This window comes from Toxorhynchites rutilus, chromosome 2 (genome assembly GCF_029784135.1).
Source record: "Toxorhynchites rutilus septentrionalis strain SRP chromosome 2, ASM2978413v1, whole genome shotgun sequence".
Lineage (NCBI taxonomy): Eukaryota > Metazoa > Arthropoda > Insecta > Diptera > Culicidae > Toxorhynchites > Toxorhynchites rutilus.
In genome coordinates this window covers 132,175,627-132,188,483 of record NC_073745.1, presented here as the reverse complement: position 1 = coordinate 132,188,483, position 12,857 = coordinate 132,175,627, and the positions used below count along the sequence as shown (strand labels likewise).

Genomic DNA, 12,857 nt, shown 5'->3' with positions numbered 1-12,857 from the left:
ATAAACAGGCAAATGAAAAAAATTATTGCGTAGACCGCATTCGTTTCTTGGATACAACTGTTGAGTTGGTACATACAGTCAATCGCAAAATTGAGTGAACACCAGGGTTACCATATCTACAGAATAATCTATATTAATACAGTTTTTTCAGACTTTTTGAAACCAATAATCTGTAGATACAGATAACAGATTTTTTTGGTTTTCATACAGATTTACAATATTTTCAAAATAACGATCCAATATTTGTTATGACTTGATCTCAATAATATTTTTCCCCAACTCACCAATTTGATTCACACACTTCGTTTCACATCTATAGAACCACTCATTTTTTTGAGTTTCCAGAGATATGTAAGAAGTCGGTTAAATTGAATTATATAGTGTAGAATATGATAACTATCTTCATTTATAAGACGGGCCATTTCAACTTTATTGTTGTGTTCAGGCGAGAAACATTCAAAAAACCAAAATTCCAGTGTATCAAAACTATAGAACCAGATGGAAAAATTCTCACTCCTTCACAAAATTAACGTCAATTCAACATGAATCACGATAATTTTCTAATTCGTAGGTCATCTTTAGTTCTCAATCAGTTCAAATAAACCATTCGATGTGGTTTCGACCAAGTTGCGCTATGGTGTAGTGTGTACCTCGTTCTACGCAGAGGATCAACTCGTTTAAGCTCTTCAAATCACTCATATTGCTTGTAACCTGCATCTACTATTCGTCCTATCACTCCTGATAAGTTCCTTACAGGATTTTGATTCGGTATACATGCTGACCAGTCCAGAATCTGGAACCCCTATTCATTAAACTATGCCATGACCTTCCGGATTTTATGAATTGCCAAATTACCCAATTATCACATTGTTTTTTATATAAAAACAGCAGTGAATGACTCTGAAGTACTTAGTTACTTAGTTGACTGTTCATTCGTGTTGATGGTAAGCTATCTAAACCAGGCTTTTTTGAGAAAACTCTCCCCGAACCATAAAAATCCCGTTTCCAAAGCTGTGAGTCCAAGAACTAATGTGAAAGGTAATCTCATGTGATTCATAATTTCAGGAGAACTTCTCTGATAAATAAATTCAACTTGAATAGAATTTCTTCATACTTCATACTTCATACTTCAAATGATACTAGAGCTAAGATTTTACTTCAATTTTTTTTTTTTGTTATCCCTTTTGTTTATTTTAGGCTCATTGGCATTTTAGCTGTAACAGAGCCGAATTTTAATCGTGTACATGTCACATATTTATCATATCTATAATTAGCACATTACACAGTTGCCATTTTTCGGCGTTAGAGTATTCCCTTCTATACCATTGCAAATGGTACAAATTTACACAGTAGCCATTTAGGCGTAAGAGTTTTCTATCTGTTCTTCCATTATCCAGTTAAGACTGGACAGCGGAGACAGTTGATTGATCATTGTTGAGTTATTTATAGAACAGCAGCCCGATGTTTCTTGCAGAGCAGAGCAGTTGTATGGATGAATCGATCTTATTTCGACCGTGGATCGATCTCCATCGCTGATGATTGTTGCGTGGACGTAGTTATTCTGTAACAACACAAAGATGGTCAATGGGGGCCCTGAGTTTTGAACTCACGATCGATCGCTTACTAAGCGAACGCGCAACCAATGTGGCTACGGAGACCCCCTACTTCAAATTGAACTTATAAAAAAAAATGAAAAAATTGAACTTACAAATTTAACCCTCTGCGGTCGTATTGAATTTCGACATGTGTGTCGTACTGGTCGTAATCATTTTTACTTGGGAAAGCAGTGATGTATAACTTTGTAAGATAATGAAAGATGAACAAGATTCAAGAACAAGATTTTCTGTAAACTTCTGATAAGTATTTACTAAACAATGTTTTCATGTTTATGTCTAAAGATTATTTGCTATAATTCTTCTTCGTCCGATATCTTTCGCATGTATCACAAAAATATTTAATTTGCCGTCTTTCGCCTTTTATCTTTCTGGTTGAACATTCAAAACAATGCATTTACGCAGTGCCGCAATACATGGAGTTTTCCATTAATCCTTTCCTTAAGCACGGATGACAACTTTTGTTTATATTGAATACCCTTATCTATTATTCATAGCAGCACCGCTTTGGTTCGTGAATTATTTCACAACACATTAAAATTCGTTTAGGAAAAGTGTGAACTGATACATTGTTGCATAAATTATAATATCAGTATACAGGTTGGACTCGATTATATATAATCGCAATTTCACTTTCAACGTTAATTTTCGAATCCAATACATAATCGAATCACAAAAAAGCTATTTTTCTATTAATGTTTGACATTCATACACTAATGAAAAAATTGTTTTCTTGAGATTCGATTATGTATAGGATTTGAAAATAATTGTTGAAAAAAAATGGTTGACTATATATAATATAATCGAGTCCGACCTGTACTTCTTTGCTGTGGTGGCTGAGAGCAGACAAACGACCGCAAAGAGTTTATACAGATTTCGATACAGATTTTTTGAGAAAAAACTCACATAAAAAGATTTTTTGAGACCAAAAACACAGATTTTATCATGGCGACCCTGGTGTACACATGCTACTTGACGATAATTTTCATTTATTTGGTGTAAAATATATTGAATACATTGATTTTTTTTTGATGCACATTAATTACTCGTACATTTAATTAGCTGTAAGTACAATTTAATTCCGCGAAAAGTTGTTTGGGTCTATTCGTGAAAAATTGGGTCTCTTTCGTGATTACTACTTTCAACAGGATAATGACCTGAAGCAAACTGATCTTATCGTGCTCGAGTACCTACTTTATAATGTTCAAATCAACTCAAAACACCTTCGCAATCACCGGATTTGAACACTATAGAGCATCTATGGTGGGAAATCAAGAACCGTCAGAAAAATAAAAATCCAGGAAACAGAGCAGAACTCAAAAAGACGATTAAGGCAGTATTCTAGTCTACAAAGTTGAAAAAAAAATTATATTTTTCTCTTCATATTTTTGAAGTTTAGACATTCAAGAATATATCATTCTTTCACAACTACTATACTTTTCGAAAATTTCATTATTTACCGAGTTATAGCCATTTTAGAGATGCAGTATCTAATCTACTACGGCTATAACAATAAACTTCAAACAAGTTTTTGCCTTGTCGGAGGTTAATGTGATATCCGCATATTTTCTGATTCAGAATCTGCTCGATTTTTTTTTGTTTCAGGTAACCAGAAGGACTGGAATCATGTACGCCATGGCGCAACTTTTTTTTTAACTCCCTCACTTCACCAGCTTGTAACTATTTTAATTATGATTAGTTTTTTTCCGTTCAATTTTTGTTTTATTGTTAAAAGATAGATATAACGAATAATATAATGATATAATGGATGTTTACCATTCTTTGTTTTATTTATCGGAGCTCGAAAACATCACTCGTGTCTCTACACTAGAATACACTCACTCTCTATGGGTCCAACTATACTCGGCAATGTTCATCCAAGAGAAGTTTCCATTCGGAATAAGTGTTTCTTAAAGTAAGACTATTGTCGGAAAAAAAGTCGGAATTAGGAGCTATAAATCTCTTGAACTGGACAGGGAATCAGCTACTTCACGTTCTCCACCAAGGAGGTAAGTTCCGTCGTGAAGTACATCTTCTACACCAAGTTCCCACAGAAGATGCTTCTGTGGCTAACCATCAACGAAAAGAGGATTCCGAAGTGTCTCTTCTTTTGATCGGAACTTGCGAAGAACGGGAAGATTTCCAGCACAATGTGCCTGCCGGAAGTAGCCTCCCTCATCCAAAAATATCATCTGAACGTGGATGTTGTGTTTTGACCGAACCTGGCCTCCGCCCGTTACGCTAAAAAGTCGCTGGAGGAGATGAACCGCTTTAAGATAAATGTTTTTCTGAACTCCGCCAATTCTCCGAAAGTCCCCCAGCTACGTCCCATCGAGAATTTCTGGGCAAACCTGAAGCGGAGGGTTCACTCCAACGGAAGAGGAGCTAATCTCGTGTCACGAAGTTCGTGGTCAAACTCCTCCGAAACGACTCGACCGATTTTAATGATATTATACTCAAAAAACTTGGTAGGCATGAGAATAGGTCGTAAACTATATATGATACCGCTAGGTTACCTATTACTTTATATTTGATACCGATTAGGGTGGTCCCATGCAAATAAAATCCGAATAATTTTGTTTTCGTTTTTTTTTTTTGCATAAATTTGGCTTGAAAAAAAACTTATAACCATATATAACCAATTTTCACCCTCATTTCCTTTTTTTATCGCGATGTATTTATTTTTATATAAACGATACCAAATAATTGATTCGTCGTTCGTTTTTTAAACAGGACGAATTTATTTACGTTGTTTAATGCCAGATGGTATTTCGTCCTCTTCATCGAATTTCACCCTACACATACGCAAGTAAACTCAATTCAACTAAAACTAGGAATATCGCCGGCGAGCTGGATGCCATTTTGGATGAGCACAATGAATTATTGAAATTATTCTAATCACACCCATGCTCGGAATGCAAAATAACAGTCACGCTATTGCCGTCAATCCTGATAAAAAACCGATTGAAGAGCACGTGCGTAGATCCAATGCGCCACAGTTACTTTAATTATTAGGAACATCATTACTCATTTTGAATTAATATTTTAATATTATGTGATTGGAGGAGACGAAACAAACAAAAGAGTGCCCTCGATGGATTCTTATGTGTGTCGTTTTATGAATTGGCGCAGTCAGGACAACGTCATTCTAGGATGTCTTGAGCTGTGTCAATAATCCATGGTCAACATATTCGCAAAGGTAGAGAGCGAACGACTGCGATTCCTATGAGACAATTAACAGAAGCGGTTCGAGGAATTTCGTCCAACATGTTGCTGGATGTATACAAGATTTATAGAAGAATCGTTAAGTTCGGACTGTTTTCTAAGTATTTAAACAACATCGAGTAATGATTTTCATCCAAATTTAAGCAATTTAAAATTATTTTCGTGTCTGCTAATTTGATACAGATTAAATTGCTCCACGAATACGGATTACTTATTTTGAAGTTTATTCTGCGCCGAGGCAAGGTTGCTACATTCCATAACACGAATGATCAGATTTCTGAATGCAAAAGACGAATCCTGAGATCCGATCGATCCGATCCATTTCTCTGTACATCAAGGATCTCATCTCCATCTCCACATCACACTCAGGTTCGAGAAGTTCCCACGGTCCAATGCAATACACGGTCAAATCTTCACGTATCTGCTCAATATCCACGTGAAATCTATCCTTCATCGATCATAATCAATTAATTTTATAGATCGTTGAAACATTTGAACACACATGTATTGCAATACATGTATGTACATGTATTGCAATACATTAGTTATTTTTAATTCAACCGTCAAAATATTCACTAAAAGTAATTTATATGGCAGAACAACGTTTGCCAGGTCAGCTAGTAAATATATATAATAAAGCACTGAAAAACATGCCAACAAGTGTTAGGTGTACCGGTAAATTTCTTCGGTTTTACAGCAGATGGCGTAACATGATTATTATTCTAGTGAATCAAATTTCCAGACATTCGTTGGAGTGTTTTTTCGGGTAGTATTACAAAAAGCTGCGGAACGTCATCGCATTTTGGTAGAAGTCTATGTTGACCATCCTCCAACTGAGCGAACGTGTCAGACGTGGTTTGCACGGTTTAAAAGTGGTAATTTTGACATGGAAGACGTAGACCGTTCCGGACCGCCAAAAAAGTTTGACGATGAAGAATTGGAGGCTTTACTCGTATTAGATCCGTCACAAACGCAACAAGAACTTGCAGACACACTTGGAGTAGCTCAGGAAACCATATCCGATCGTTTCAAACCAACGGGAATGATCCGAAAGATAGGATATTGGGTGTAATATGAATTGAAGTCACGAGACGTCGAAAGCGATTGTTTCACTTGCGAACAACTGCTCAAGCGGCATAAAAGAAAGGGTTTTTGTATCGAACCGTTACGGACGATGAAGAGTGGGTCCATTACGACAATCCTAAACGTCCGGCAACGTATGGATACCCCGGCCATGCATCAACATCGACGGCCGCGTGTAATATTCACCGCCAGAAGGTTATTATTATTATTATTATTATTATTCACTTTTATTCATCGGACTGTTGTCTACATGAAATGACCTAATACTATAAATTTCTAATGTTTCTAATTCGTGCGAGGAATTTAGCAGAAGATTCTTCAAATTGAAACAAATCTTCGACAGTCGTAAACATACGGATCATAGCTGTGAGTGGTTCATTATACCCGAAGGTCGTTCGATGATATCTTGGTTGAAGCAGCGTTCTAGCTCGTAATGCCCTCGGTGGCACTCGGATATCCAACAACGAGAGTAGCCTTGGGCAATCGACCTCAGCATTCAGAAGCTTTGCAACAAAAACCGCTTGCTGATTTTTTCGTCGACGTTCTAAGGTTTCCAACCTCAGCAAATTGCAGCGATCAGAATATGGTGGGAGATTTTGCTGTCTATTTGGTGAGACCAGCAGGATGGTGTTCTATGAGCTACTAAAACCGAATGAAACCATTACGAGGGACCTCTACCGACGACAATTGATGCGTTTGACCCGTGCACTGAAGGAAAACGGCCACAATACGAGCAAACACACGATAAAGTTATTTTTCAGCACGATAATGCTCGGCCACATGTACCGAAACCGGTCAAAACATACTTGGAAACTCTGAAATGTGAGTTCCTATCCCACCCGACGCATTCCCCAGATATTTCTCCGTCCAATTACTACCTTTTTCGATTGGATTGTCGGATGGGACCGATTCGTGGTTAGCCGACAAACCAGCCGATTATTTCCGCGAAGGGATCCGTGAATTGCCAGAAAGATGGGAAAAAGTTTTGACTAGGGATGGCAAATACTTCGAATATTAAATTCGAACGAAGAAACTTACCGGTATTCCTATTATGTTTTCGACAGCAAGTGCGAAACTTCCGGCCAACTACCGAAAGTCCGCCCGACAGGTCGTCGAAATACTTTTGTAACATGATTAATAAAATTATGTTTTATAGGAAATTTGTACCATTAAGTTATCTTTTGCAGCTTTTGCAGTCACCATCCGAAAATGGGCCATTTTTTAAAACAAGGATTTTCCTAAACTGAATAGTATGAACCCTCGCATAGCTTGACTATAGAGATAGCATGCTGACACACAAGAATTTCTCTTTTGTTTCGTTTTGCAAATATACAGCAACCCTGCTCTACCGATCATAAAATTTATTAAAATTGTAATTACTCGACTCAATACACTATCGCTATCGCAGCTGGTATGCAGATGCGGCAGCATCGAAATGAAGCCTTCTTCACTATCACGAACCGACAACTGTACCCCACCGCGAGTAGGGATGAATCCTTACGATGCACTTGGGGGTACGCTTCTATAGTATATATATGTACTCGTATTTGTAACAGATTGTTGCAGCGCATATAACTTAAAATTAAATTACTATCCCGTCACTCGAGTCACTTCTTCCTCTTCTGTTGATAAGCTATAGCAGTACATTATACCAAATACTCAATAATATAAAATACCTTTGTCGATAATTTGAATACATATTAAGAATGTGAGCATTTTGTTCCACTATCTCGCGATATCTATGCTTCATGGCTTAGCCTACGATCTTATTCAATTAACACCGAATGGGAATTTATTGTTCCTACTTATGAATTCAGCGCATTTGCTGTAATTGAAGAAAAAAAAATATCCTGTCTACCCGTCACATGAAGATACGCCCACTCAGCACTGGAGTTTGGCCCTCGTGGCATCATGGCAGCTGTACTTCGACAGCACTTGTACCAAACTAGCACACCTAGTGAACATAAATAATGCACCAAGTGCACCCGGTTTCACTGTGCAGCATCGCTGATTGCATTTATGCTCGAGTTTCGCTATGTTAATATAAATAGTACGCCAGGTGTTGGATGTGTACTTTTAACTCGTGCAGTACCTGTTTAAGTTTTTAATTATTATTATATCACTATTTTATCGTATGACGGTGGCGGTGATTCATCCGTTTCCTTTGTGCATTCCGGTAGTAGAATAGCAATGTGATAGGGAGGCGGTGGTGCTATCACGGCCAGCGAACTTTGCTGTGTTCCGCTCACGCTGCCATTCAGCAGAGGCGAAGGATTGCTATTCATTAGGTCCTGATTGTTCTACAAATGAGAGAAAAGTTATTGTTTAGTGTGGCCCACGGCAAAAATCGGCAGCTATCATATGCACCTGCAGGGAGTTCTGCTCCCCGTTGGAGATCGTCTCCGATATCACATTGTTAGCGGGTATCTGAAGATCCCTTGGACGGCGGCACAGTGAGACCGTACACGCTGCAAGAAAAAAAGTTGCCGAAAATGCGCAAAATATGAGCACTTCCAGGCCGGTACCCTGAAACATTAAGAGTAAGACATTTGGTCTTCAATGTGAAACTTTTGCGGAATACTTTACCTGGTGATCGAAGTAGAATTTGGCACCAGCGACAAAGACAGTCGCTAAGGCCAGCGATGCCCACATGCCACACTTGAGATGCGCTGGCAGAAGCTGGGCGTCGTGACCAATGTGTGGCACATGCTGATTGAGTGTTCCAACTCCGAGCGCTGCTGAACTGTTGTCGACTTCAATGGCATTTGGCTGCGAGGATGTATTGCTGTTGTGATGAGAAATTCAATACTTTACTTTTGTACTACTACTGATAGTCACAATACTGATCGCTTGGTTGTATGGTGATCTTTTTACTACAGTCTTCATTCTAAAGTTAGTTTTTAGTTTTAGTTTTAGGTTTTAAAATTTTATGTTTTCTGTGATGAGAAAAATAGAGTTTTGATCTCCAAGGTCCTTAAAAGGAGGATGGTTGTAATAGCTGTTATCCATGGTTATTATAAAAAGAAAGTAATGGATAAACCCCTGAACCAAGGTGTTACGCGACCCGTGCCGAGGGTTTAATGGTAGGGGGGGCGGTTCATCAAATACCCTGCCTATAACGGAGCACAGTATTTTCCGCCCTTACTGCATTAAGAGGGTCACTGATGTAGCTGACCTTCTTTACCGCGCAACTCGTGGAACTCACATGAACAATCCTTACAAGCTTTTCTGGTTCCGGCAGCCTCTCCCTGAATAATGGAGACGAACAAAATGCTGAACAGAATAAAATTTATTCAGGTGAACCTTCATCACGTCAAGGGAGCAAATCGCGTCCTATGCAGAAGATTCACTCACGAAACTTTGGATGTGGCTCTTATTTGTGACATGTCCCACTGTGCGTTCGGGTGGTTCAAAACTCGGTGCTTATATATATTAATATATATATATATATATATATATATATATATATATATATATATATATATATATATATATATATATATATATATATATATTAACGGTAAATAGAGAGAGAACACACGGATATTTCTACGAATAAAGCTAGCTAGAATATTCAAAAACAAACATATACTGAAAGAAAATAAAATCTAAGATTATTATAAAGACATTTAAAATGAATAAAAGAAGGAAGATAGATTTAAATGACGGCACAGGGCTAACTCCACACGAATCAGAATGTATAAACAGCCAAGACAACACTACACGACACAGTTCACATCACAACAGTTGGCAAGATTGTATCAGAGGCGGTGTAACCCGACCCGAATGTGACCTGGCGGGTTTGAGAGAGTTCCCCCATACTCGAGGCGGATACTTTATCTAAACCATCGGACAGAGACGCACCAACTTGAAGACGTTATACGATACAGTCGATACAGTTCGCAGAAAAGGATAACATTAAATCCCAGAATATTGAAGTTCCTTCCTTCCGAACAATCCATACCGTTTCCGGAGGAAGTTCGCGTAGCGAGAGTTTTACTGCTTCGTCGTCAATAACCATTGATGTGTCAACGGATAGTGAGGCGGACTCGTAATTTACACGTGTCCTATCCAAACTTCCGTCTCCTGTGCACCGGTCAAGGAGCGGAAATAGGACGAACCAACACCAGCAGACTGAACCAGTTTACCTGAAACAGAGCCAACTACAGTGAAGCAGCGGACCGGAACCGTACCACGACAGCACGAAAATCCAGCGGCGAGCCCAGAAACTTCAACACACCAACACCGTGAGTAATGTTGAAAGGAATAGGGAATAAGGGAACTAGAGAATCAGGAAATTCAGGAATCACATAATAAATCGCCGTCGTAAACCAGAAGAAACACGTTTGTTTTCCCTATTGTACCAACCCCTTTCGGGTTAACCTAGTATAGGCTGTGATTGAGCCGACACTGGAAAGGATCACAGAGTCCATTGGGGCTGCTAGGGCGTAACAGAGCCTTGTTACATATGCGAGAGCCTTGGTTCTATAATTCTAGGATTCGAGGAATCTCTACACAAAAATGTAAGCTTCTCTATGACAGCACACAAACTGCACCAAGAGCAGCAATCCTTATACGGGATAACATTAGGTATGTACCGATCACAGAATTGATCAACCGTGACATCGTGGCAATACAATTGGAGGTTCCAACGACCCGAGGGAAAACCGTTATCATCGTCGCTTCGACCTATTTCCCAGGAGACAACTTTGAAGTTCCTCCATTTGAAGTTGCTGCGCTGATACAACATTGTAAATTAAATAACATAGGATGTGACGCCAATGCCCACCATACGGTCTAGGGCAGTAGCGACGTCAATGTTAGAGGTGAATGTTTGCTTAAATATTTAATGTCAAATAATATTAACATTTGTAACCAAGAGAACGACCCAACATTTGTTAACTCTATTAGACAAGAAGTTCTTGATCTAACACTCTGCAGTTTTAAACTATCAGATAAGATAAAAAATTAACTAATTCGTCCCCTTGCTATAAATAGTAGAATAAGTTGAAATGTAAATACACTATAGATATGCGAATAGATTTAAGAATTGAGTGTTCATCAACATTGTTACAATTTCCTTATATCCCATCCTTCTCCTAAAAATATGTCACCCTTCTAATCTCGAGTACACCGCGAGTAATCGGTTTTCCACCTTACTAACCATAGATGTAAGAAAATTGTTTATATATATAGTTTTAATATTATATTTAAGAATTCGGCTCCTTTAAACTTAAGCCTTAAAGCCTGTAAAAATAAACGAATTAATAAAAAAAAAATTAACATGTGTCAAATGAAGAATCTCTATCTGAGCATAAACATACGATGTTTGATTATAATTCTGGTGATCTGTTGATCGAACAATTCAGAGATCCGAGAAAAACAAACATGGATAGTTATCATTCTAAACTTCAGGAGAAAATTTTGATATCAGTGGAAAGTATTTCTTCCACTGAACAGTTTGAAATAGTTTCATCAGAATTTGAAACCGATATTAAATCCACCTTTGACGAAAACTGTCCACTGAAGCAAAGAACTTCAAACAAGGATGTATCCTGGTGGAACAAAAAATTTGAGAGGCTTAGAAAATTGTCTAGAAAACACTTCAATAAAGCAAAAATCATAGCAGCAAGCCTTGGGAATAAGTTATATTCAAGACTATTTTTGACGGTATTTCGAAAGAAGCCGGGACGATATACTGAGAAGAAAGGAATTTTCTTGAAGTCGGAATTATTTTTCAAGTGTTTTTTTGGAGTGTGAAGTTGCCATTGGACCCGCTTCAAGGATTTTAGAAGTTGTCTATCATTCATCTAGATACATTTAAGATAAGTTTTCGTTTTATTTTTCTTTCACGCATACGTATACATATACATATACATATACATATACATATACATACACATATTTCATTTTATTAATTTTTTTTTTAATTTTATCATTTAATATTTACGTGTTCTAAAGAATCTTCTCTCTCATTTTTACGACTCTTTCGACTCTTTTTTTTTTTTAAATGGAGGGTAGCGAACCCTCCGATGCTGAAATGAGGGTCTTAGACCCTCCTCCAGATGATTTTACGGTTTCTTCAGGAAAAAAACAAAAACAATCGCAATCAAACTCTTCGTCTGTATCAAATAGTGACTCTGTTCCTCACTCTTCGACACAATCTCTGCCTAATTCTGCTCAACTTCCACGTATTAGACAATACCTGAACGCCCCGGCATCATCGAAAAACCGTTGGGTGGTATTTTTCCGTCCGAAAGGGAAACCTCTAAGAGTATCTCAAATTTGCAAAGACCTGACGTCTAACTACTCAGGTGTCTTAGAAATGACGAAAGTCAATAAAGATAAACTTCGTGTTGTGCTCTCAAATTACAAAGACGCTAACGCGATAGTGAAAAACTCTTTGTTCACTAATGAATATAGAGTTTATATTCCGGCTCACATTGTTGAAATCGATGGTGTAGTTACGGAAAAATCTCTTCAACTTCAAGATTTTGTAAAAGCTAAGGGTATCTTCCACAATGCAAATATTCCACATGCTAAAGTTTTGGAGGTGAGATCTCTGAACTCTTTGAAATCTGAGGGTACAGAAAAAAAGTATTATCCTTCTGGCTCTTTTAGAATTTCCTTCGAAGGCACAGCACTTCCAAATTATGTGCTAATTGACAAACTTCGTCTTCCAGTTCGGTTATATATTCCTAAAATAATGACTTACTTAAATTGCAATCAGTTAGGTCACACTAAAACCTACTGTTGTAATAAAACGAAATGCTCAAAATGTGGAGACGACCATGACGAAGTCACTTGTAACAAAGATGTTGATAAATGTATTTTTTGTGGAGATGTTCCTCATACAATTAAGGATTGTCCGAAATACAAATTACGTTCGATGAAACTCAAACAATCACTTTAGGATCGTTCTAATCGATCCTTCGC

The 12,857-nt window shown here is 37.8% G+C and overlaps 1 protein-coding gene across 1 annotated transcript in view; it reads right to left on the bottom strand.

The window, feature by feature from the left end:
• Positions 1-7,265: 7,265 nt before the first annotated feature.
• Positions 7,266-12,857, bottom strand: part of LOC129769210 (protein couch potato) — a 47,315-nt gene continuing 41,723 nt past the window's right edge. The window contains exons 4-6 of the mRNA XM_055771316.1: positions 8,508-8,706; positions 8,289-8,447; positions 7,266-8,221 (exon numbers count right to left, since the gene is read on the bottom strand). Coding sequence (XP_055627291.1) covers positions 8,036-8,221; positions 8,289-8,447; positions 8,508-8,706 — 544 coding nt within the window. The 3' untranslated portion in view covers positions 7,266-8,035. The remainder of the gene's footprint in view (positions 8,222-8,288; positions 8,448-8,507; positions 8,707-12,857) is intronic.